This window comes from Cololabis saira, chromosome 1 (genome assembly GCF_033807715.1).
Source record: "Cololabis saira isolate AMF1-May2022 chromosome 1, fColSai1.1, whole genome shotgun sequence".
NCBI classification, from domain to species: domain Eukaryota; kingdom Metazoa; phylum Chordata; class Actinopteri; order Beloniformes; family Belonidae; genus Cololabis; species Cololabis saira.
The window spans coordinates 27,973,727-28,001,007 of record NC_084587.1 but is presented as its reverse complement, the minus strand read 5'-3'; the positions used below and the strand labels follow the sequence as shown (position 1 = coordinate 28,001,007).

Here is a 27,281-nt window from a genome sequence, read left to right as displayed (position 1 = left end):
TCGATTCAGAATAAAGAAACAGCTTGCACATTTAGTTAGCAGGCACTGCTGTCCACGTGGTGGCAGTGTTGCATCAATTTATCATGCTAAAGCAACACCCCCCCCCCCCCCCCCCCCCCCCCCTCCACCTCTTCTTCCTGACACACACAGACAAGGAACAGGTCAATCCAGAGCATTGTGTATTCATGTAGGCATGTGCATTTAATCAATAACTGGGAAAGCAAGCGGACAATAGACGGAAGGGAAAAGAAAGGGCTGATCTGCCAGCAATCAGATGAAAAGGAGATAACTATAGATCAGGGAAATAAAAAGGCAGTGAACATGAAAAAAGATCTACAAGAGAGAAATGGATGAATTTGGATTAATGTGTTTAAAAAAAAAAAAAAAATCTTTTCAGATCTCTGCATGTATTATTCCCGGTGCTGGTTCAGAGAATATGTCTCAAGGGGAGGATTTGCTGGTGGGATGAGGAAGTTGAGAGAATAAGTGAGCATCAGCGTAAGAGACGGTGGTTTGTGTCTGGGTGAGGGTGGAGGGAGGGAGAGGCAGAGAGTTAGTGGATAAATGAGAGAGCAGTGCTGGCTCAGCCACAACGCCTCACTGCCAGCCGGAGGAAGGAGTCCAGGAAACATGCACACACACTCCCTCACTCGCACACGTTTCAAACCAGCTGTTACCAGGAGCCCCCTCTGCAGCCTGAGCTGAGTGCTGGATGTTTGGACTTGATCTGTTTTCACGTGGAAGCATCTGGAGTGGCTTTTTGTGACAGGGATTATTCACTAACTTGTAGCCGTGTCGGAGCCCAGACTTCAGCAGCGGGGAAATCTCGTTTCTGGCTGATTTTTTATTTTTTTTTCCCACCCCCAACAACTACCCTGCTCTGCGTGTAGACATCGGTTTTACCTGTAGCATCATCATGCTGTGATGAGGATGAGTGCTGTCGACACTTTGGTCTGTGTGTGAGAGCGCGTCAGAGTTCCCTATTGTGCGCCCGTGTGTGGTATGTGAGTGTGTGCGTCAGGATGAGTGTTCCCATGCTGAAGATTGGTGCGGTGCTCAGCACTATGGCCATGGTCACTAACTGGATGTCCCAGACTCTGCCGTCGCTGGTCGGGCTCAACGGAACCATCATCTCCTCTGAGGGCACGCACGAGCGGATCGTCAGCGTATGTATCCCTCACACATTCACCACCCATGCAAGACAAAAAGTGTTGAATTGTTGCCATCTAAATGTCATCCTCTGCCATTTGTGCAGGTGGTATTTAAATTAGACAAATTATGCCTTTTACATTTTTTATTTTGGAGGAGGGGGGGGGGGGGTCCAAAAGTATTAATACAATATCCGTATCATACTTTGATTACCCCCCCCCCCCCCCCAAAAAAAAAAAAAAAAAAAGATATTGATTGAGTTTAAAAAATGACTTAACAGCTCTTGTCATAGCAGCTGGTTTTGGGTGGTTGAGTGAATCACTTGATTTCATTCCAAGCATTTCTTCTACATGACAGATGGCTGAAATTTGAAAACCGTCATACTGCTTCAAGCTACCAAGTAAATGTAAATTACATACATTTGGTTGCACTTAAACTCATTAAAGGAGCTGTATGTAAGAGCAATAATAAAACAAATCATAAAATGACCCCGATATGTCAACAGACATTTAAAAATCATGTTCATTTCAAATACTTATGTCACTGACAACAGCACTCAAGCCAGGATATTCCAGTTTAAAAAGAGGAGTTGCAGCCCTCAACTGATGTTTATGTTGTCATTTTTTGTTTTGGCCTGAAGCTCCACCCTCCACCTATCTCCCAATCACCAAGTCACGAAGGCAACCCGGATGTTTCGGCATCCGGGTTGCCAGCTCGGCTCTAATTATCGCAGCCATGGCAGCCTACGTTCCTGCTGCATTCTGCAGCCTACCTGGCAACCTCTGGTCGGGGGGAGGAGGGGGAGGGTACACGCCGCTCAACAATATTTTGAAAGTGACTGCTGTACCAGTTTTGGCCATTTCTTACAGACGGCTCCTTTAATTCTTTGTGGGAATGCTTGGGCCTGTGGTGCATTCAAGTTGTGCTCAGCAGTCGGAAATGCTTAGTTCCGTGTTGAAAGTTTCAACTGGGACGCCCTCAAAGTCAGAATTCCAACTTGGGAAGTCAGAGAAACCTCACCTACCTAGACCTCAGATGTGGATTCCATATGGTTGCTACTTGGGTCAACAACCACTCCGCAGGTGTTTTTAAACAGCTTTGCCCTATTTTATGAACATCAATTAGTCCAGCTAACTATATGACATAAAAATCATAAATTACTATTGCTTAATATGAGGAACAGCCACGACAATGCATCTGGAGTTTGGTCTGATCGGGTGTGACATCATTCAGAGTTACGAATTCAGGCTTCCAAGATGAACGGAACGAATAAATTCACTACCTAACCTCAGACCTCACTGTACCACACATACTGGTATGTACTTTATTTATCTATTTACAATATTTTGTCATGAAACAAAGCTTTGGGTTTACTTTCCGAATAAGAGGAAGCCTATTATGGGAAGAGACAAATGATCAAATCTCCCTATCAAATGTCGACGATACAGTCTGGAAACAACTGGGGTGTAATTTCCCACTGCTTGCCAGTTGCCACTTGACTCTACTCCCCCATGCTTTTTATCTGGTGTGCCTTATATGCCATCATACAGCCTTGCGTGACCATGGAATCATATATTCCTACACAAATTTCATTCAATTATCATTGAAGCCCATAATCCTGAAGGAGAGGTCACATAACAAATAAGCTTGCAGGTTGTGATTTAGGTAAATTGTTGTTGTGAGTCAGGCTTAAGCTGGACCAGGGTCTCCTCATTGCATAATTTGACTCGGTAAATCTCAGGCTGGCAGCACGGTGGCTTGGTGGTTAGCACTGTTGCCTCACAGCAAGAAGGTTCCTGGTTCGACTCCCTGGCCCGGCGGGAGTCTTTCTGTGTAGAATTTGCATGTTCTCCCTGTGCTTGTCTGGGTTCCCTCCAGCTACTCCAGCTTTCTCCCGGAGTCCAAAAACATGCATACTCGGTTAATTGATTATCCTAAATTGCCCGTAGGAGCGAGTGTGTGTGGTTGTTGGCCTACATATGTGGCCCTGTGATAGACTGGGGACATGTCCGGGATGAACACCTGCCTCTCGCCTGTAATGAGCTGGGATAGGCTCCAGCAGACCCCTGTGACCCTATAAAATGGATGGATGGATGGATGGATGACTTCAGCATTGATCCATTCCTGTAGTTTGTTTTGAGACAATATTGTAAATCATTTTTCTTGAAATGGTCTATGTTTCACATTTTCATTTTTACAAGTTTTTTGTTAGTTTTTTTGCACCATTTTTCTCCTGATGATAATTTATCATTAACAGAAAAACTAAAACCAAGAAAAAGCTTTGACTTGCAATTATGAAGAACAGCCAATGCAGCATATTTTGGAACAAAGTAGGTATAAAAATGGGGATGCTGGATAAATACACTCTGCAATGCTACTGTGATGTAACTGTGTCCTGCAAATCTGGGCAACTTACTCACTGACTGGTTCAGTATATTCAAAAATGGGTATCTTGGGTTATGTCTGAGTTTTTCAGTTGGTAGTCAGTTCAAACACTCAAATGTATGTTCTCAAGCCCAGAACAAGATCATTTTTTTTAGTCTATGTTTAAATCTAAAGATCTTTCTGTGGATCTGTGGCTTCAATTTTCTGTTCCTCAGTGCGGCATAACAACACTTCCTTCTGCTGTTATGTGCTTATCAGGACCCACTCCCAGTACAAATAGTTACAAAGCGCAAAAATAACAGATAGTTTCTGATAAAAGTGAATATGTGCCTTTTCAGAGAGCAAAAGAACATACTGAATCTTGAGAATTAAAGGGTAAATGAATCAGATTTCAGAATCAACATTTAACAAATATTTGACCATTCGCGAAAGCAAAAAGACGTAAAAAAAAAAAAGGTTTAGAACACAGTCTCAGAAAATAAAATGTACATGAATTAATAAATAATAAATAATTTTTCACATAATTTTCGACTATGATTCTCATAAGAACCCATGCACAACAGCCTGGTACGCAGACACGCATGCACGCACCCATGCACGCTGATCCATCAGTACAGACACTGGTAATGAATGCTCTGCCTCAGACTTGCTGGAGTGACATTTCTCCTGGGGAGGGCTGACTCACCCACAGGACCAGTGAGCTGTTGCCCTAGCAACACCCTGGCATCCCCGGTCATGCCAACGGACCACTGCACACATCAATGTTTTAAATCAAATATGTATTCCTGCATGTGCATACTTTTGAGGTGTAACTCATCTTTTTTCTTCTTTTCTTTCTACGGCCGTATTATAGGGACTTGCTTTCCTCGTAGAGGATGCACAGGAAATCTCTAAAATGTAAATAACTGTCTGAAGGTGAAAACAAATCTCACAGTCAGTGCTTATGTTCAGGTTTGAGCAAAGTGTTTCAGTCTTCAAGAAAACCATATGTAGTCATGAAAAGAAAAACTTTTACATTCTTGGAGATGATGTCTGGTTCTAAAGATGTCTTAAAATCAGACGAACAAATAATGAACAACAGATGAAATATTGAGTTGTGTGATCATTCATTTAGCAATAACTGAGCAAAAGTGCAGGACCACTCTGAAAAGCTAATTACACTCCACGATTCAGTAGTTTGTAGAACCAGCTCAATCTGCAGTAACTCGCGGCATTCTTTTTTCTATATGATGTTATCAGTCTATCACCATGCTGAGGTGGATTTTTATCTAGTTCATTGTGATTTCATTTAGGCTCTTTTACATGTATGCCCAGACATCTGTTTCACTGCAGCATTTGAACTTGGTTGAGGTCTAAACTTTGACTGGGCCATTCCACCTTAAAACTTCTTTGTCATCTGTTTTGTTGTAGATTTGCTGGTGTGTTTGGGATCACTGTGATTTTGCATGACCCGATTTCAGAGCTTTAGCTGTCGTACAAATGATCTCACGATTGCAAAACATGCTGAAACCATCCTTCTACTATCCTGTTTGACAGTTGGTATGATCTGTTGTTGTTGGTGTTGTGTGTTGGGTTTTATATGAGCAGAATACTGTGTATTATAGCAAAAGGCCTTTGCTCTGGTTTTGTGTGCTCAAATGACATTGCTCTACAGGACTTGTTCAAATGCAGATTTGCAAACTTACTCCAGGCTGCCATCATTTTTACAAACATGGTACTTCAAAACGAGCCACGCTTGTGTAGCTTTTGTTTTTTCTCAGTTTAACTATCATGATATTTAGCTGAAGGCTGGAGAGTCAGAGATGTTGCACTAGTGTCTTTTGAAATTTTTTTGCACGTTGCATAGTCTGACTTTGACGTGAACTTGCTGGAATATCCATTCCAAGGAAGATTGGAAACTGTCTTTGAATATTTTCAATTCTGAATAGTCTATTTCAAAGTAGCGCGTCGCCCTTATAAGGTCATGAATGATGTCCTTCCTCCCAAATGCACCGGAACACTCCAAACTATGCTGCCAAAACCTCTGCTTTCATAGACATGGTCACGTTTTGTCAGACTCATTGAATACATTTAATTTGACGAGAAGCCCCTGACAGCTACTTACCCTCTAAATTCTTAGTTTTTGGGTTGCTTTTTATTTTTGACTTGACTGTAGGTCAGTGTAATGTCTTCTGAACTGATGGCTAAGTGGCAATGTGTTTTTATGTGCTTGGCCCTTGCATGATTTAGCTTTCTGGCTCAAAAGCCACTCCTCATCTGCCATGTAGTGGTACTTTGCAAGTTCAGCAAAGTACAAGCAGTCACAAGCAAGTGGAACCCACATCGACCCACACAAACACATGAACGCAAGAAGTGGATGGGGATGGATTGAGCTGCTAAAAGAGCATTAGTATTACTGTTTATTCACAGTTTAAAGACAAAACATTTCTATAATTGTAAGTTCATGGGTTTTTTTAAACTATTTTGATGGTGTGTAAATTCAGCTTTTGAATTATAGTGTTATAAATTTTCCATTTTAAATGTATGCGTTACTTTACTGTATTTATGATAAATCTTGTGTCAGTAGGACATGAATTAGAATTATTTATTTATATATTCTTTATATATACGATAGTATTGCGCTTTACGTCGTCTATACCTGGCGTAAACAACTGGATGAGTGATGTCCAGTGACCATCGGACCAACGCTCATGTTTGTAAATAAATAAATAAAAGAAATGACAACATGTATGACAGGAAGAGTAATGTATGTATTAAAATGACATTTGGCAAGGCAGCTCCTTGTGTGTGGCCTTTTATGCTCTGAGAAAACCATGTGCATGATATTGGATCATAAACAGTCTGTGGACTTTAGCAGCAGCGGCTGACACCTCGTGTTTGATCCCATACAAGTAATTATTGGAAGTACGCCGTGCACAGTGGTTGTTTTTTTGTTTTTTGTTTCCCAACGTGCCCGGGTGGTGTACTGGGACAAAACCCGGTGGGCCGACGCGACCACTCCCGGCCCCCAGCGGCCGGTCTGGTAAAGTTGGACAGATATTCGCAGTTCCCACCTCTGCAATCAATAACTCCTAAATAACGCGGCGTAAAAGCATGGGTGTTGCCTCTGTCCAACCACTGAGACACAGACAGTAAACTACAAGCCAATTGTCTTCAAAACGACTTCTAAACTGCACAAAAGACGTTGATGACAATATGTAATGGCTGTAGGACGCGTACTTAGGGGCCGTCTACAAATTGCGGTCCCCACATAAAAATATACAAGAACTTCACTATCACCAACTTTAGTCTCACCTACAGTAAATCACTAAAAAGAAGTGGGGATCTGCGAATATCTGTCCACTTTTACCGGACCGGCCACCAGAGGCGGGAAGTGATCGCATCGGCCCACCAGAGTTTGAAAAAATGTCAACCACTGTGCAAGTTGGAAAAAAAAAACAAAACAACACTGTGCCCAGAGTATTTCCAATAATTACTTGTATGGGATCAAACACGAGGTGTCAGCCGCTGCTGCTAAAGCCCAAGGACTGTTTATGCTCCAATATCATGCACGTGGTTTTCTGCGAGCCTCGAAAAGGACACACAAGGAGCTGCCTTGGCAAACATCATTTTAATACAGTACATACATTACTCTTCCTGTCATACGTGTTGTCATTTCTTTTATTTATTTATTTACAAACGTTGGCTCGATGGTCGCTGGACATCACTCATCCAGGTATAGACGATGTAAAGCGCATTACTCTCGTAAAATCGACTTCTTCCCATCAGTGTTCAACTAATTTTGCTTGAGCCGAGGGCCCGGATGTGTGGCACAGAAAATTGAATGGAAAAACTGAAGTTGAATAAAGAGAAGTGAAACTGAAAAGTGAGAATGAATTAGGGAATGAAATACAGTTTAGATTTTATTGTGATACACATTCAAACCAATAGATTAAATTTCAAATTAGTCCATTCAGATTCAGATTTTAAAAGCAATCATTTAAATCAATCAATTCAGGTTCAAATTGAATGATATAAATAATTCAAATTAACTTCCTACTGGCACAAGATTTATCCCATAGTATCTGAACTTTTTCATTTGCTTATACATTTTTTCAGTTTTTTACCCTTTAGGTTAAGCATCATCTAAACACTCATCTATTTATTTTTGTCTCTTTTGACCACTTGTTGATCTAATTATTGTTATGATAGTGGAAAAAAGCCAAATTATAATTCATTGGCTCCAAAAGCAAGACATTCCCCAGAAAAAGCAGAAACATATTCACCACCTGGTAATGGTGTTGGTCTCCATCGCTAGATTTCACATTCAATACAATTGTACACAGGGTACATTTTTATGTATCCCATCATGTTAAAGTAGGTGATATATCTATGCCTAATTAGAAGGGATTTTTATGAGTGACAGCTGCGTTGCAGCTGCAGAATGGTGTTTGCTGCATTAACAGCATGCTGTCATTACTCTAGCTACCTCGACAGAAAAAGGGTAATTCTTGAACAGTTTTGTAAAAGTATTTTTACCTTCATGCCTAATGAGGGACCATGTGAGCTAAAAACTGCAGAAGTTCATGAATGCTGCTTTGATTAGTAAATTTTACATGAAACAGGCCTACTGCTGTTCCTGTTGAATTGTTTTCGTCTTTGGTTGACAAAACTGTTACTCTCTTTCGATTGAATTTTTCATATTTTTTATTATTCATTTGTTACTACAGAATTGTAGCAATCCTTGTTATTTGCTGTTTCTGCATTTGCAGCAGTCATTATCAATTAAGCTGACTGTTGATTTTGATCATTTCTCCCTTGTGTGAAATGAGCCTCAAGGTGGCTTATGTCCTCCTCTGTTTAATTACATATGCTGGAAGGCAAAAGTGATGCTTTTATTCTCATCCTCCATGTCTTCCACTTCTAAATCCTCCCTCCCTCTCCTCTTCAGTGTGAATGAAGTATCAAGGTTACCAAACCAAGCTCAGTTGATTGATTAATCAGATGTTTCCCTCCAGGCCTCCACGCTCTGCTCCCCATATTCCTTCATATGCCTCCCTCATCAGCCATTATTCTTTTACAGGGTTTGTAGGGCAGCTTCTCTGTCACATTAGTGTGACTGGCTGGTAAGCGTCTGAGCTCAGCAGTTTCTTTAAATTGGTCTAAAATGTTAATGGTATGTAGGTCAAACTGAAGCTATGGTGAAATCTCACCATAATAAGCTCATGATCTTGCTTTTTTTTGTGTGTGATGTGTTGTGACACAGGTTCAAATATGTGGACCGCAGGGAACACTTGCTGTCATCTCGGTACTACCTAATGAGATCCTAAATAAACTCCCAAAATATTAAAAAGGGTAACGTGTTTATATGACAGCTTAGATGACATTTAGATATTAATAATTGCCTCTCTCCTGCTCTGAGCTGCAGCCTTGAAAACTGGCTCAACAAAAGCGGACTCATTTATGCTTTTTTTTTCATTTTTGAGCAAAGGATTGAAAAGCGCGTCGCATTCGCTAACGTAGTAAAAGTATGGGCAAAAACATGCTCTTTTGAAATGTACCAAAAACTTAAGCACATATATCTTGTTTGTTTCTGTGCTTTGACTTAAGTTGATTTAATTGTCTTTTTCTTTTTCCAATTTTGTTATTTTTATATTTGGTCTGTTTGCTTTGAAAATTGTTAGCACTACAAATCAAATGTTAATGGCCCAAATCTCAGTGATTATTATTATGATTACTTGTTTTTCTATCAAAAATGCACATTTCAATTTGCCATGTAAATTTGTAATATAAGTAATCTAAAAGCACTACAAAAAGAGCATAGAAAATGTACACATTTAAATAAAGGCAGTCCAAGTCAGTCCAATTAATTGTCTTTCACTTGTAACCAATTCATTTAAATTGAGTCTAAAATTCTAAAATCAAATTAAAGCTGCAAGCAGCAATGAACGGCCCTCGTGCGTGCAATTTTCACCAATTATGGTCAAGGACTCAAAACTAAGTCCGATGACACCACCCATGACTCTTTATATCAAACCATTAAAAAGTTATAGCAGAAAATAGGGACTAACAAATATTGACCAATCAGAAGAAGGGCGGGGCTAATTCAGGCCAATGAGGGTCAAGTACTCAAAACCGAGTCCGATGACACCACCCACAACTCTTTGTCAAACCATTCAAAAGTTATGGCAGAAAATAGGAACTATCAAATATCGACCAATCAGAAGAAGGGGCGGGGCTAATTTGCACCAATTAAGGTGAAAAAGTCAAAACCGATTCCAATGACACCACCCACGAGTCTTCATGTCAAACCATTCAAAAGTTATGGCAGAAAATAGGATCTATCAAATATCGACCAATCAGCTACTAGTATCACTTCCTGTTCAACGTTGAAGTTTGACGCGGCGCCACGCCCACGCCATTTCACGAAAACTCAGTTTTCGTAACTTTTCATCATTAATGTCTTTTGTGTCTCCTGAGCGAGTTTTATGTCAAACGGACGATCCTGCTAGGAGGAGTCCGTTAAAGTACGACACGTGAAAATGGCATAATTTACGCCAAAATTACACGATTAATTAAAAATGGCCGACTTCCTGTTCGCTTTCGGCCATGGCGCCAAGAGACTTTTCTTTAAGTTGCGACATGATACAGGTGTGTACCAATTTTCGTGCATGTACATCAAAACGTATTGTGGGGCTTGAGGCACAAAGTTTTCTAGGGGGCGCTGTTGAGCCATTAGGCCATGCCCATTAATGCAAACCATTAAATATCAAATATTTCGCCAGGCCTGGCTTGCATGCAAAATTTGCTAAACTTTTGGGGCACGTTTAGGGGGGCAAAAAGGCCCTCATTTCGTCGGAAAAATAAAAATTAAAGCTGCAAGCAGCGATGAACGGGCCCTCGTGCGTGCAATTTTCACCAATAAAGGTCAAGGACTCAAAACTAAGTCCGAATACACCACCCACGATTCTTTATGTCAAACCATTCAAAAGTTATAGCAGAAAGTAGGAACTATCAAATATGGACCAATCAGAAGAAGGAGGGGCGCACATTTTGGCGTCTAGCGTCGCCAAGGTAACGCTTTTGACTGAGAAAAGTAATGCCCATCGTCGCACGATCGAGACGCACATTTTGATGTATAACACACCTGGGTGCACGTTACGGTTCGGGCGAAGAAACGACCGCAGAAATGGCATAAATTGCGCCAAAATGACACGATTAATTCAAAATGGCCGACTTCCTGTTTGGTTTCGGCCATGGCGCCAAGAGACTTTTCTTTAAGTTGCGCCATGATACAGGTGTGTAGCGATTTTTTGCATGTACGTCAAACCGTATTGTGGGGCTTGAGGCACTTGAGGCAAGTGTTCTAGGGGGCGCTGTTGAGCCATTAGGCCACGCCCATAATGCAAACCATTAAATATAACATTGTTCGCCAGGCCTGGCTTGTGTGCAAAATTTGGTGACTTTTGGGGCACGTTTAGGGGGGCAAAAAGGCCCTCATTTCGTCGGAAAAATAAAAATAACGAGAAAAACGAGAAAAGAAATTCCTACAGATACAATAGGGCCTTCACACTGTCAGTGCTCGGGCCCTAATAATGTCAGTTCATAAATGCAGTTTGGTTAAGTTAAGGAACCAAATAGACCCTCTTGAATATTCCTTTCAGTTTAATCCCACTCTCTGAGCAAGCATAAAGCGACAGTGGAGAGGAAAACACCTAATTAAGAAGATGAAGAAAAAAAAAAAAGATCAAACCTCAACCAGAACCAGGCTCAGGGATCCTGGACATCTTCCTCGACCCAATAGAGGTCTGAGATGACAGAAAAGTGAGACCAACAAACATGGAGATATTAGTCCAGCAATCTCTTCCTATGATACACAAAAGAGAACAATGTCAACTGCAAAACTAACAACATATACAGCCCCCTCTAGTATGCATATATTGTTACTAAAGCTATCCCAATTATACTGTAAGCTTTATTGAAGGAAAGGTTTTTAAGCATAATCTGAAAGGCAGAGACGATGTCTGGGTCTCAAAAGAAGGCCTTTACAGCTGATGGATCTGTCTCCTACCCTATTTTTGGAAACTCTAGGAACCACATGTAGATCTGCAGTCTGACGGCAAATAAGTACCTGAATAAAATTACATGAATTTAATCAGGTAGCTATCGAAGAAAAAAACATATTTTTAACATAATTAAATGGTAATATGTCTAAACAAAAATTCCATCTAAAATGAATAACTTCAGGATTTGATTCTGTTTCATTCAGGGATCTTTGTTGATGTGATTGTGATGAGAGGAGCAACATTTTCCACTGAAACAAAAGTGGAATTCCACATTTAATTTAAATGTTATAGTTATAAAAAAGTGAATTTGTTTTTCAGTGAGCAAATGGAAACAATTAAAGTTGTTAATGAAATGACAGCAATGAGAGTAAAGGCTTCGTCGTTTGTTATTTTGGGCTGTGGGAGGAATGAAATATGGAGAGTATGTGACAGAACAACTCTTGCATCTGTGGAGGCAGAAAGTGGAAACTCTCCAGTCCTGCTGCAAGCAGACATGTAGGAGATAATTACAGCTGATTTTTATCTGCAAATGAGAAATATCTTGTATTTTACAAACATAAATGAGAACCATCTGTGTCCAGCACAGTTTATTGTACCTGCAGGATAGAATTAGACAAAAACCTTTTAAAAGGAAAAAATTTATTCTCAAGAAAGACAAAAAAAAAACAAAAAAAAAACACCCTGACCTGAATGTTGATGTCAAGATTCTGAAAAATAAGAAAAACAGCATGCAAGCACTTCAAAGGTTTTAAAGTTTTACCAGTGACTGCACTCTTCAAAGAAGTACATCATGCTTTACTGCATCGCTAAATTGTTAAGTTAAATTGTGATGTATTTCCCACCTTTGTGACAAATATATAATAACAGGACAGTTTTATTTCTGGGCAAAGTTTTGAAAAGACAGTCAAGTTCCACTTTTTCTTTTGAAACAACATGGCCAAAGTGGACCATGGAAAAGAGTTTAATAAGGACTGTACTGTACGTAGTTCATTTTATCGTAAATAATACTGGATATGGTGCTAATGATCTAAAATTGAAAAAAGGCTCATTATGTCTTTTCTTAAAAAGTCAGTCACTGTCAAAATTATCCACTTGAAATTGTTGTGATAACATGACCATTGCCATTGTGAACAACAAGATAATACAGTGTAATGAATGGCTTAAATACCCATAAAGCTGTAGATGCTGAAAGTGAAGATGAATTTCAATAACAAGGTCTTTTGATTAAAAAAAAAGAAAAAATGGCAGCACAAAAGGCTGAAATGTGTTCAAATCATGCACATCATACTGCAGGAAAAAGAAAATGTTAAACGACTTCGGACATATGAGTTACTGGTTAGAAAGAGGGCAGAACACATAATACTGTCATGTGTTTCACTCGCTCTGCTGTGCTTGCTTATTCTGTGCATGTTATTCCTGCTGTGACTTCATCAACACTGATCCTGTTTGTGTGCAGGGCTTGTACCCTGGCTCAGAGGAAGGCTGGCAGGTGTACAGCACGGCCTCAGATCCTGACGGCAGGTGTGTGTGCACGGTTGTTGCTCCTGCGCGAAACCTATGCAAACGAGACCCTCGGAATCGACAACTTCGGCTGCTGACTGAACAGGTGAGGGTGTGTTTGTGCATCAGTGGGTGTTTGTCTGAAACTTGAGTTCGTCCCCTATGTTTCAGTGGTCAACAGCTTTTCAGTGCAACACAGGGCAGAGGCAGCATACTCCAATAAAATATTCACCTCACCGCTTCTTTGTTTTGACACTTGCGGAAATGCAAGTGAATAGACATGCACCCACCCACACAGACACACACACACACTCACACAGGTTTCACTGACAGATGTATTCCTGATACATCAGTGGCTGAATCCTCTACAGGCTGCCAGTCATTCAACATGCCAGAAAAGTTTAAACTCAAAGCAAACCCTTACAGATTGGTGTGAAAGAAACTATTTGTTCTTTACTGCAGAATGAAGCTCTATATGTGATCATGTTATACTCCTCCACTCTCGCTTTTATATGAGTGTGTGCATGCGTGGTCTTAGTTGAGTATGTGCATCTGACTGCATAAGCACATTTCTCTCAATATATATCCCAGGAGAGGAGTAAAAATGATTTGTGACTGAGAGTGATGAATTATTGAACACCATCATGCCAGAAAATATTTCTCAAAGCATGCGCTGCCGTAAGGATCACACATCAGGATATGAGCGTGCCGTATTCTTCCCCCAAAGCAGAAGTGAGACACATCACTTCACTGTAAAGCATCACAGTAACTCGTCTTTGCCATTCAGTGCTCGTGTTGGATCCTGTACTCGTTCACACAGAAAGGGAAGGTGGGTGAATCCCATCAGAAATAACTTCCCCTCTTACTGTCTTCCCATTGGGAAGCTTTTGTATTTATGAATCTTAATTAGCTCAGCATGTCTCTGGAAGTGACACCCAGATCCCACTGTGAGTGGATATGCATGTGATTCTGTGTGTATTGTGCTCTGATTTCCCTGCTCATCTCAGGCCTCTGCAGCAGGAGTTACGGTGGGAGATGAGGGGGTGGATTTGTTTGTTTATGTGTCACTTCTGGATATCTGGGTCATTTTAATCTATTTTTTTGTAATTTTTTCCACACTTTTATTTTTTTATTTTCCGTAATACATGATTCTGTTAGTATTGCAGGGTGAATAATGAGAGGGTGTTTGTTTCTCCACAGCAGAACACACACTCACTGTGAAACTCCTGTTTAAAATAGATCTAATGAGATACTACTTCAAAGAGAAAGATGATGTGGATATCTTCGGGAGGTCTTCAAACTGTGTTGATTTACAAACATAGGAAAAACCAACTTGTTTCAATTATGACCAAATTATCCTACTAGGATCAGGATAGACTTAAAAAACAACAACAACAGACAAACCTGTTGATAATCCGTGACTTTTGACAACAACAACACAGGTAGTGATCCTTGTTACAATACAGGGCATATAGTCATACATCTGATTAATTATTTGGCTCTAAAGAGACCAATCACAAGATCTGCTTTAAAAAAATTTACTTTTTAAATTTACGTTGTAAGACTTCACTCTTCAAGTTACTCCGTGTAGCAATACCGCTTCTGACCACATGGGGCATATAGAACTGCTTTCTTGACGAAAGAACCAAAGTCCTTTTGACAATACTACTGCGCTAATAATAAGGGATAGTCGGGCAAATTTTGAAATACCACTTTGTCCCATTAGAGGTGCACTTTGTTTTGGCTTTAAATTAAACTTAATTTAAATGTGTTACTTTTATTTATTTATTTTTAATTCAATATTTTAGCTCATTTTCATATAATTGAATGAGGCTTTGTAAAGCCCTACATGTAACCAGATGATAGTTCATTTGAACTTCACTAACAGCCATCCATCCCTGCAGTCTGCTGGTTACCACTTGAATATCTACAACTATTATTCCAGAAAATGAAGTATGCTGGTTCTTTGCCACCTACTTGGTTGTTAACATTATACTCTTCTGCACTGGAAGAGCATGTTGGGTGAGGATAATGATGATAACACTTTGAAATTTGACAAACAGATCAATTTTGTTATAAGGGCAAGCGCTATGGCAACTTTGACTCCTCGCAAAGGTCAAGCCCTTCTTGACCTTGAGAAAGCCATTCATGCTTTCTTATTGTAATGCGTTTTTAATTTTCCGACTTTCAGCAGGACACACTTGTTAGGGGTTCCACGGACAAGGGTGAAAACTGGGGTGATTGCTTTTTTGCAGGAGCTGGTCCTAAACTCTGGAACGCGCTGCCCCCTGAGTTACTGTCACTCACTAACCGGCCTCAATACAAATCCAAATTAAAGACCTTCCTTTTCAGATTGATATCTGTGGCGGATCCACAGACCCTCATGGGATAGAAGTGTGTGCATCATTAAAATACATCCTGTTTGCACCCTGCTGCTGAAAACAAAAGGATTCCGCCTCTATAGAACAAAACAGAAGGAGCTACAAAAGGTTCAGGAGCAGCATGTCTCGCATGACTTTTTCTAGTTAAGAGTTTACAGACTATTTTAAGGCGCTTGCAGATTACAGTATTTAACGTTTGATTAGCCAGCCGCAGAGCTTGTTAACAACAGTTGGCACTTGATTGATTGTAATGTATCAACTGCTCAAATACTCATCAAAGATGTTCAACTATGAGCCAACAGGAATTAAATATCAAGTATTAAGCCAACACCTAGTAAAATAGACAATATCAGGAGCTGTAATCCCTACTAGAGCTACAGACCAAAGCACTGTTCCAATGTGAGTAAGTGAATTCCTTATAATGGCATAAACCTTTTGGACCCATCTTTAGCTATAGTACTTTTGAGTTTCTTTTATTTAATGAAGAAATCTCAGGAACCGCTTATTTTTATTACAGTATATCATCCACCTGGTCATTATTCAGAGTTTGAATTCTTGAGTTCTGAGACTTTTATCTTTGTCAGTGTTAAGCATAAACAGATGTAATACAGTAGGAGTATTGTGCAACCATAAAGAAAATGAAAATGATTCCTGAATAATATATTTTATTCTGTTTTAGATTCTACTGGCTTTACACAAAATACGCACAAGCCTACTTAAATAACCTTTGATTTTACATTACACTACATCTGAGAGACAATTTCACTGTAGAGGTTGTCTGTCAGACTGTGCTATAGCAACATTTAAATAAATAATATAAATTGTTCTATTATTGATTTCTTCCTCGTCTTGTCCTGATAAAATGAAAGACAGCTAACGCGACTTTACTGCTGCACAGACTGATGAGATCATACTATGCTAATTTAAAGACATAGAACTCACCTTGTTTTCTTCTTTTTTGAAGTGTACACGGATAAAGAATGAGTGGTGTCACATAAAATTACCGTAGTGGAATCTCTCCCTGTTCGTAGTTTGAATTTCTTCTAAAACCCTCAGAATTGTTTAACCACAGCTTCCACAGGTTAATGGAATCTCAGTGTATGAGTCAGAGCCGGCTTCTCCTTGATTTTTATTTTCAATTCACCAGATTCTCCATGCCACTTACTTGTTCAACTTTGTGCTGTTTTCATCTGCTATGTGTAAATTTATGCAGCTTAGGTATGGTCCAAAGCCAAAATAGTTGCTTCTAAACCTCATTGGTTTAGATTAGCTTTCCAGCTTCTAACATCAATGCCACCTTCTGTGAGACCAGTCTCATTGACTAGAATGCCACTAATTCGCTGTGGCTGCCCTGATGCTGCCATTTAGTGGCAGTTTGTGGTTATCTATTTAATGAATGGTTCATTAGGATACTTGTGCAGACCTTGGTGACAAGCTGATGGTGATCAATTAATTCAAATATGGTGTGTTGCAGCATGCAGAACACTGGCTCTCAAAGACCAGACTTGAGGAATACTTGTCTGTTTGCTTAAGGCTATTGATAACTGTCTGTTATTGTACCTATTCTTAAAAAAAAGAGAGTCTTGATCTGGGAGTGATTGCTAAATATACATTTTATTTCCCTTTTACTTCTAAAGTTCTTGAAAAAACTGAAAAACCTGAGCACTTCAGAAATAAACTGAGTATTTTTCATATGCTATACTGAGATATATCTTATTATCATTTTTAAACAGGATCAGTCCTTTAAATCACACATAAAACGGTTTCTAAAACTGCAGTCCTCTACTGTGGTATCATTGTAAAAATAAAAAAAGTCTTATCTCAGAGTGATTATGAAAAATTAGTCCATGCCTCGTTTATTTCACAAATTGACTAATGCAGTTCTTTGTTACGAGAATGTCCCAAAGTTACTATGAACCGATTCTAGCCAGTCCAAAATTCATTTGGACTGGCTGGCTTCATTGGTTTCATGTTAATTTCAGGATAGAATTTAGAATTAGTTTCCTGAAACATAAAGCCCGTCAGGGTCCTGGCCCCTCTTTTTTTTTTTTTTTTAAGAAATGACATATTATTCCAGCCGAGCACTTTCCTCTCAAAACTGTAGACCTACATGCTGTTCCTAGAGTTTCCATAACTAGAATGGAAAGCAGAGCGTTCAGTTATCAGGGTCCTCTTTGAAGGACCCAGCTCCCAGTGTTCAGGAAGCAGATGCCATCTCCACCTATAAAATTAGGCTTAAACATTTAGAAACAAGTCCTTTCCTGGGTTTTGGCATGGGAAATTGCACCGAGGTGAAGATTTGATTCAATGTGTAGGGTTTGTTTGCTAGCCTGTTTTTATAAATGGGAATTGCATATTTTAATTTTGGAGTCAGTTGCAATAAAATGGAATAGGAATATTTGGATTATGAATTGGATCATGCATGAATTTTAATGAAATGTATTGAACTGCCATATAATTTATCTTGATTATGTTTAAAATTATATTATTCTGTGTAGAGTGCCTTGAGATGATTTTTCAAAACAAAAATGTTTTTGCTCATCATCAACTTTTTCTGTACCACAGACAATCTCTGGCTGCTACCTGGATATGCTAATCCATTCATTTAACCATGTTTTTCGTCTTTTCTTTTTTTAATTGTTGTATTCTGAACAAAGCATTGCAGAAACAACCATTGTCTTTCTTACCTTGGACCACTTTGACATGGTCAACTTGTTTTTTACAAGTGGTAATGCCTCATTTTCCATAAGTGTTTTGTTCATAAATTGTGGTTTTAGAGAGTAGTCAGGTAACTGAGTTGCTGTCAGATGGTTTAGTGTGACTGTCGGTGATTATTATGGGCATGCCAAGTAGTGGCATGACCATATTGCAATCGTCCAGAATGGCCCAAAGGGCAATGCTGCTAGCATGCTAAAGTCGCAAAAGTCCCACTGCGCACCAGCGGGTGTACAGCATGACCCCGCACTGATGTGGAAAAAAAAAATCCCCAAAAAGTAAAACACGGCCGAAAAAATGAGGAAAAACATGAAAATGAAGGCGTAAATTAGTACCCAGAAAAGGTTTCCCTTTTCTTATTATTATGGGCATGCCAAGTAGTGGCATGACCATATTGCAATCGTCCAGAATGGCCCAAAGGGCAATGCTGCTAGCATGCTAAAGTCGCAAAAGTCCCACTGCGCACCAGCGGGTGTACAGCATGACCCCGCACTGATGTGGAAAAAAAAAATCCCCAAAAAGTAAAACACGGCCGAAAAAATGAGGAAAAACATGAAAATGAAGGCGTAAATTAGTACCCAGAAAAGGTTTCCCTTTTCTTATTATTATTATTATTATTCTTATTCCGCACTTTTTTTCGTCCGTTAATACGGCCCGAACCGCAACGTGCACCCATGCATGGCATACATCGTTGGATGCGTCTCCATCGTGATTCGATGGGCATTACTTTTCTCCGTAATAGGGGTTACCGTGGCAACGCTAGTTGCCAAAAAGCAAAAAAAAAGGCGAAAATTCCCACGCTTATTGCTCGGCCGAACTTTATCGTAGAGACATCGTTCAAACTTTCAAACACTCGGCCCGATAGTCACTAAAGGACCATAAAACTTCATCATGCTACTTATTACGGTTTTTGCGATATTTAACTTTCAATTTAAAAAAAAAATCTATTTTATTTTGGACGCTTGTTGCTAGGCAACGGTTTATCGTACAGACATCATTACAACATTGACAAACCCGGGACGCTTTGTACTGCAACATATTTTAGTCTCGTCATGCTTGCTATTACGGTTTTTGAGATATTCCACATTGTTCATTTTGATGCTAACGGAACTTCGGATGCTTGTTGCGCGGCAACGCGGTATCGCAGAGACTTTGTTCCAACGTTAAAAGACTCAGCTTGATGTGGACTACAACATACTGAGGTCTCATTACGCTCTCGTTTACAGCTTTTGAGATATTAAAGCCAAATTGTCCCATTCTATCCTATGGGGCTTGTTACCATGGCAACAAAAACCTATGCATTTGTATGGGAGAGCATGTGAATAAACAATCTGTTAATACTGCTCGGACCGCAATGTGCACCCATGCATGGCATATATCGTTGGATGCGTCTCCATCGTGCCTCGATGGGCATTACTTTTTTCAGTCAAAAGTGCTACCGTGGCAACGCTAGATGCCAAAAAGCCAAAAAAAAGGCGAGAATTCAGACGCTTATTGCTCGGCCGGACTTTATCGTAGAGACATAGTTCAAACTTTCAAACACTCGGCCCGATTGGCACTAACGGAGCCTAGAACCTCATTATGCCATTTTTTTAAGTTTTTGTGATATTGACCTTTCATTTTTTTTTTAATTTCCGTTTGACTTTGGACGCTTGTTGCTAGGCAACAGATTATCGTAGAGACATCATACAAATGTTCCCTGACTCGGCACGCTGTGACCTTCAACGTATTAAAATTTCATGAAGCTGTGATTTAAGGAAAGTTTAATGTAAAATCCATGCCAAATGGCCCCATTCATTCGGATGGGTTTTTTTAAACCATGGTGGAAAAAAAACCTATCCGTTAACGTAGCCTGAACCGGAACGTGCACCCATGCATGGCATACATCGTTGGATGCGTCTCCATCGTGCCTCGATGGGCATTGCTTTTCTCAGTCAAAAGCGTTACCGTGGGGACGCTAGACGGCAAAAAGCGCGCCCCATTAATAGCTATTGGGAGCACAGGAATGAATGAAATACAACCGTAAACACCTCAAACTGACATAAAACCGCCCCGAACACAAACACTGCAGCCCCAAACCAGAGCAGCGAGAGGGCTCGAATGGGCGGTAGGGCATGCCCATATCAAAATTTCCAGAAATTTTCTAGTTATTATGGGCATGCCAAGTAATGGCATGACCATATTGCAATCGTCCAGAATGGCCCAAAGGGCAATGTTGCTAGCATTTTGCTAACAAGCTAAAGTCGCAAAAGTCCCACGTCACACCAGCGGGTGTACAGCATGACCCCGCACTGATGTGGAAAAAAAAAATCCCCAAAAACTAAAACACGTCCGAAAAAATGAGGAAAAACATGAAAATGAAGGCGATATATTGGTATACAGAAAAGTTTCCCTTTTCTTATTATTCTTATTATTCCGCACTTTTTTTCGTCCGTTAATACGGCCCGAACCGCAACGTGCACCCATGCATGGCATACATCGTTGGATGCGTGTCCATCGTGATTCGATGGGTATTACTTTTCTCAGTAATAGGGGTTACCGTGGCAACGCTAGTTGCCAAAAAGCAAAAAAAAAGGCGAAAATTCCCGCGCTTATTGCTCGGCCGAACTTTATCGTAGAGACATCGTTCAAACTTTGAAACACTCGGCCCGATAGTCTTTAAAGGACCATACAACTACATCATTCTAGTTATTACGGTTTTTGCGATATTTAACTTTCAATTTAAAAAAAAAATCTCTTTTATTTTGGACGTTTGTTGCTAGGCAACGGTTTATCGTACAGACATCATTACAACATTGACAAACCCGGGACGCTTTGTACTGCAACATATTTTAGTCTCGTCAAGCTAGCTATTACAGTTTTTGAGATATTCCACGTTGCTCATTTTGACGCTAACGGAATTTTGGACGCTTGTTGCGCGGCAACGCGATAATGTAGAGACTTTGATTCAACGTTAAAATACTCAGCTTGATGTGGACTACAACATACTGAGGTCTCATTACGCTGTCGTTTACAGCTTTTGAGATATTGAAGCCAAATTGTCCCATTCTATCCTATGGGGCTTGTTACTATGGCAAAAAAAAACCAATGCATTTGTATGGGGGACCATGTGAATAAACAATCTGTTAATGCTGTCCGAACCGGAACGTGCACCCATGCATGGCATACATCGTTGGATGCGTCTCCATCGTGCCTCGATGAGCATTACTTTTCTCAGTCAAAAGTGTTACCGTGGCAACGCTAGACGCCAAAAAGCAAAAAAAAAGGCGAAAATTCAGACGCTTATTGCTCGGTCGAACTTTATCGTAGAGACATCGTTCAAACTTTCAAACACTCGGCCCGATTGGCACTAACGGACCCTACAAGCTCATTGTGCCAATTATTAAAATTTTTGCGATATTGACCTTTAATTTTTCTTTTTTATTTCCATTTGACTTTGGACGCTTGTTGCTAGGCAACAGATTATCGTAGAGACATCGTACAAATGTCCCCTGACTCGGCACGCTGTGGACTTCAACATACTCAAATCTCATGAAGCTGGTATTTAAGGAAATTTTATGTCAAAATCCAGGCCAAATGGCCCCATTCATTCGGATGGGGTTTTGTACCATGGTGAAAAAAAAAACCTATCCGTTAACGTAGCCTGAACCAGAACGTGCACTCATGCATGGCATACATCGTTACATGCGTCTCCATCTTGCCTCGATGGGCATTACTATTCTCAGTCAAAAGCGTTACCATGGCAATGCTAGATGCCAAAAAGCGCGCCCCATTAATAACTATTGGGAGCACAGGAATGAATGAAATACAAGCGTAAAAACACCTCAAGCTGACATAGAACCACCCCGAACACAACCACTACAGCCCCAAACCAAAGCAGCGAGAGGGGGCGAATGGGCGGTAGGGCATGCCCATATCAAAATTTCCAGAAATTTTCTAGTTATTATTATTATTATTCTTATTCCGCACTTTTTTTCGTCCGTTAATACGGCCCGAACCGCAACGTGCACCCATGCATGGCATACATCGTTGGATGCGTCTCCATCGTGATTCGATGGGCATTACTTTTCTCCGTAATAGGGGTTACCGTGGCAACGCTAGTTGCCAAAAAGCAAAAAAAAAGGCGAAAATTCCCACGCTTATTGCTCGGCCGAACTTTATCGTAGAGACATCGTTCAAACTTTCAAACACTCGGCCCGATAGTCACTAAAGGACCATAAAACTTCATCATGCTACTTATCACGGTTTTTGCGATATTTAACTTTCAATTTAAAAAAAAAATCAATTTTATTTTGGACGCTTGTTGCTAGGCAACGGTTTATCGTACAGACATCATTACAACATTGACAAACCCGGGACGCTTTGTACTGCAACATATTTTAGTCTCGTCATGCTTGCTATTACGGTTTTTGAGATATTCCACATTGTTCATTTTGATGCTAACGGAACTTCGGATGCTTGTTGCGCGGCAACGCGGTATCGCAGAGACTTTGATTCAACGTTAAAATACTCAGTTTGATGTGGACTACAACATACTGAGGGCTCATTACGCTGTCGTTTACATCTTTTGAGATATTGAAGCCAAATTGTCCCATTCTATCCTATGGGGCTTGTTACCATGGCAACAAAAACCAATGCATTTGTATGGGGGAGCATGTGAATAAACAATCTGTTAATGCTGCCTGAACCGGAACGTGCACCCATGCATGGCATACATCGTTGGATGCGTCTCCATCGTGCCTCGATGGGCATTACTTTTCTCAGTCAAAAGTGTTACCGTGGCAACGCTAGATGCCATAAAGCAAAAAAAAAGGCGAAAATTCAGACGCTTATTGCTCGATCGAACTTTGTCGTAGAGACATCGTTCAAACTTTTAAACACTCGGCCCGATTGTCCCTAACGGTACGTACAAGCTCATTATGCCAAGTATTACAGTTTTTGCGATATTTACCTTTCAGGTTTTTTTTAAATTTCCGTTTGAATTTGGACGCTTGTTGCTAGGCAACAGGTTATCGTAGAGACATCGTACAAATGTCCCCTGACTCGGCACGCTGTGGACTTCAACATACTTAAATTTCATGAAGCTGGGATTTAAGGAAATTTTATGTCAAAATCCAGGCCAAATGGCCCCATTCATTCGGATGGGGTTTTGTACCATGGTGAAAAAAAAAACCTATCCGTTAACGTAGCCTGAACCGGAACATGCACCCATGCACGGCATACATCGTTAGATGCGTCTCCATCTTGCCTTGATGGGCATTACTATTCTCAGTCAAAAGCATTACCGTGGCAACGCTAGATGCCAAAAAGCGCGCCCCATTAATAACTATTGGGAGCACAGGAATGAATGAAATACAAGCGTAAAAACACCTCAAACTGACATAGAACCACCCTAAACACAACCACTACAGCCCCAAACCAAAGCAGCGAGAGGGGACGAATGGGCGGTAGGGCATGCCCATATCAAAATTTCCAGAAATTTTCTAGTTCACATTATTTGTAAAAAGCCAAATTATTCAATTCAGTTCAGCTTTATTTATATAGCTCCAAATCATGACAAATGTCATCTCAAGGCTAAAAAAAAAAATTCAACTAATTCCAAATTAGTGCAATTGTTAGAAAGCCAATAAAATCACAACAATGACAATTACTGCCATGATCAGGAAATCAACCAATTGCATCAAAACTTTTCTTGGATATAATGCCTTGTTCTGACTAAGCAACAGGCGACTGTGAGAAGAAGAAAAACAACTACCATATTTTCTGGACTATAAGCCGCACCTGTATATAAGCCGCACCCGCTCTATTTAAAAAAAAAAAAAAAAGATATGTAAGCCGCGGATATTTCTGTTGTTAGATTAGATATTTACTACATGTACAGAAGGATTTTGAACTGTAAATGATGTACATGTTTGTACCTAAATAGATCCTTTCCTAACAGTGTCTTTTAACACGCCAGCAACTTTGCTGATTAAAACGGGACAGAACCAAGAGAAAATAACTGGTATTTATTTATCTGTTTGAAATCTGCTTCTTCCTACTTCTATCTGCTAAAGAAGTAGTAGGGTATTCTTCTTTGCATTTATTTTGTCTTAGTGTTGATTCTAATTCCAGTTAGAGCGCCCCGAGCGGTGGAAGAAAAATCCACAGAATAGCTGCACCTTTGTATAAGCTGCATGGTTGAAAACCTATGGAAAAAGTAGCGGCTTATAGTCCAGAAAATACGGTACTCTTTAACAGAAAGAAACTTCTGACGAAACCACACTTAGGAAGGGCGGTCATCTGCCTCGACCATTGTTGAGAGGAGAGAATAGAGGAGAGAAAGGCAACAACGGATCAGGAGCAACGGCTGGAGAAAAGTAACACAGGTTAACAACAAAAACAATTATGTTATTAATAGAGTTGGATGAAAAGAGAAATGAGGTTGAGGAAAAGTGTATCACAGGAGGTGCCCCAGCAGTCTAGGTCTATAGCAGCATAACTACGGGATGTTTCAGTGCCACCTGGGATATGCCTAACTATAAGCTTCATGAAAAATGACCGTTTTAACCTTAATCTTAGAGGGGGAGAGGGTAGCTGCTTTCCGAACACAAACACCAGAGGAGTTGTGATAACTGAAGGCTCTACTTCCCTTTCTACTTTTAGAAACTCCAGGGATCACAAGTAAACCTGCCCTCTAAAAGCGAAGTGCTCTGCTTGGAGAATATAGAGCAATGAGCTCTTTAAGATATGATGGAGATGGGTCAAGAGATTTTTTAAATTCTATTCTGTATTTTGATGACTTCAAGACTCCCGCTTACAAAACAACAAATCATGTAGCCCAACAATATGCTGACTTTGTAAGCTGCATACTCTAAATTATTTTGGCCCCTTAAATCACTTAAGAATAAGGTGGGTTGGCAATCCAAGTGTCCTGAAATTGATTTCTTATGGAATTCCAAATAAAGTCACACATACGCATTCACACATTCACTTCCGTTGGTGTTTCACAACATCCTTGCCTCCTTCTCACAGCAACTATCTAAGCATTATTTAATGTAAAAGCTGAAACCCTGAGTAAGTAATATGCATAATGTAATTGTAATTATCAAATGGATGACAACATGACTACATTCTGATAATATTCATCATAACAAATCTGGTGCTACGCTGGCCCCAGACCTTGCTGAGCCAGATGCAAGAACCGCTACATCATGGCGGGGAGCGTGATTATTGTAACCAACCAAATCTATGCAACCGCCATATTTAAACAACCTCTGGGAGTTTAAAACATATATCACTAGGAAATTCTGGATGCATTCTGGATGCATTGCTGATTTAAACAAATCTGTATACTGTGTACAGCAAATATGTGACTCTAAAAAGACTTGGATGTGAAATGTGAACACCATTGATGTTGATGGCTGAAGGTCAATTCTGGACTCCAAACAAGATCTATAGGGCCAGGATCAGTTCTTTTTTTTTTTTTTTTCTTCTTAAAAGCCTGTCATTCCCTCAGAATATTAAACAAATACCACACATCAATTTAGTTGGTTGGACATCTCTGGTTGGTTCATTGTTGAACTCTCCCAACAAACCAGGATGTAGGGCTGTTCGATTAATCAATTTTAAATCGTAATCGCGATTATGTAATTAGAACGATGTTAAAACGTGAAAATCGTAAAATCGATTTTTCACTTTTTTTTTTTTACCTTGTCTGCACACATATTAATGATTGATTGATGGAAATACCTCTCAATATCTGCGACAAGTGCCCCATCGGAGAGGCTCTTTAGTGTAGGAGGGGGCCACCGGGCATCCCTCAAGCCTGATGCGGTAGACCGGCTCGTGTTCCTTGCAAAAAACTTGCAAATGTGAATAGCAAATGTAATGACTGACATTACACACCTCTACCTCCTTCATGGGTTGCATTATTATTTAGCATGCAAAGACCCAGTTTAGTTTAATTAGAAAGTGTCTTGTTTTATTTAATTGGAAATATAAATTACTGTATGTTTGCAAGTGCTGATTTGCTGATTTTTTTTTTCCAGAGATAAAACTTTATATTTTATTATATTTTTTAAAACTTTTTTCAACTTATTTTACAGAGTTTTGCACTTTATTCATTCATTTTTGGTTTAATAAGAGCAAAGTTTGCACTTAAAGCCCAATGGGGCAAATGTTCAATAAAAAAACAGCATATTTGAAATCATTTCTTTGCCTTTTGTCAATTCACAAAATAATCGTAATCGTAATCGAAAATCGGATTTTGAGAGAAAAAAATCGAGATTTTATTTTTGGGCAAAATCGAACAGCCCTACCAGGATGTAGTTATTTTTGTCCCCAGCTGCTCGTTTACATGATTTACAGAAATCTGTTTGAAGATAAGATAGTTAGATGGGGTTCTTACTAGATCATATTCGTATGCCATTGAGCACTTCTGTGTTCTGGCAGCTGGTCTGGTCATGTGTTGTTGTAAATGCACGTGTGTCTCTGCTGGACAGTCCAAAGTGCCCAAATTTTGTGTTTTTTTTTTTCTCTCTCCACTAAATAAAGCATACCCTTTGGCGAAAAAGCATCCCATAACAAGGAGATTAGACAAACCACACTGCTCTGGTTTTTGTGAGATAAAAAGCTGTACAACCTCCTCAAATTGCTTCCATTTAGGCATGACTTTTTATTTTGCATTGTGTGTTTCTTGTAAGTTTAAGTAAAACACTTGATATTTAGTATTACCTCTGCTCTCCTGGCTTCTTTTTTCCTGAATAATGCTAAAACGTGGCATACTTGCCATTATGGTTGATTGGATCAGTTCTGCATTTGCAGAGTCTTTCACAGTTAATGCTTTAATGCTTCACCAAGCACATACAATCTCTAAGAGAACATGGTGTAACATACCCTCTGTGCTCTGACATTTGCAGCTGTCTGCTGTGTTTTGAAGGTCTAATCAATGTAATCTAGACCGTGTCCAAGAGAGGTGGACGAGGATTTAAATTGAATAAGGTTTGCTTTGTCTCTTAAATTTTCGCTCACTTGAACATATCCTAGTCCTGTCTGATCAATCTTTCCGAAAATTTGGTTTTATTTCAACGATGTATCCAAAGAAATGTGTTTGTTTGATCACCAG

At 39.8% G+C, this 27,281-nt stretch overlaps 1 protein-coding gene across 2 annotated transcripts in view; it reads left to right on the top strand.

The window, feature by feature from the left end:
- Nucleotides 1-27,281, top strand: part of LOC133451967 (noelin-2-like) — a 61,655-nt gene that overhangs the window by 2,692 nt on the left and 31,682 nt on the right. Inside the window, exons 1-2 of one of the 2 annotated variants that reach the window (XM_061731140.1) lie at nt 608-1,166; nt 13,036-13,185. In XM_061731140.1, coding sequence (XP_061587124.1) covers nt 1,023-1,166; nt 13,036-13,185 — 294 coding nt within the window. In that variant the 5' untranslated portion in view covers nt 608-1,022. Of the gene's footprint in view, nt 1-607; nt 1,167-13,035; nt 13,186-27,281 lie in introns of those variants that run through there. The other variant, XM_061731146.1, reaches the window with a different exon arrangement.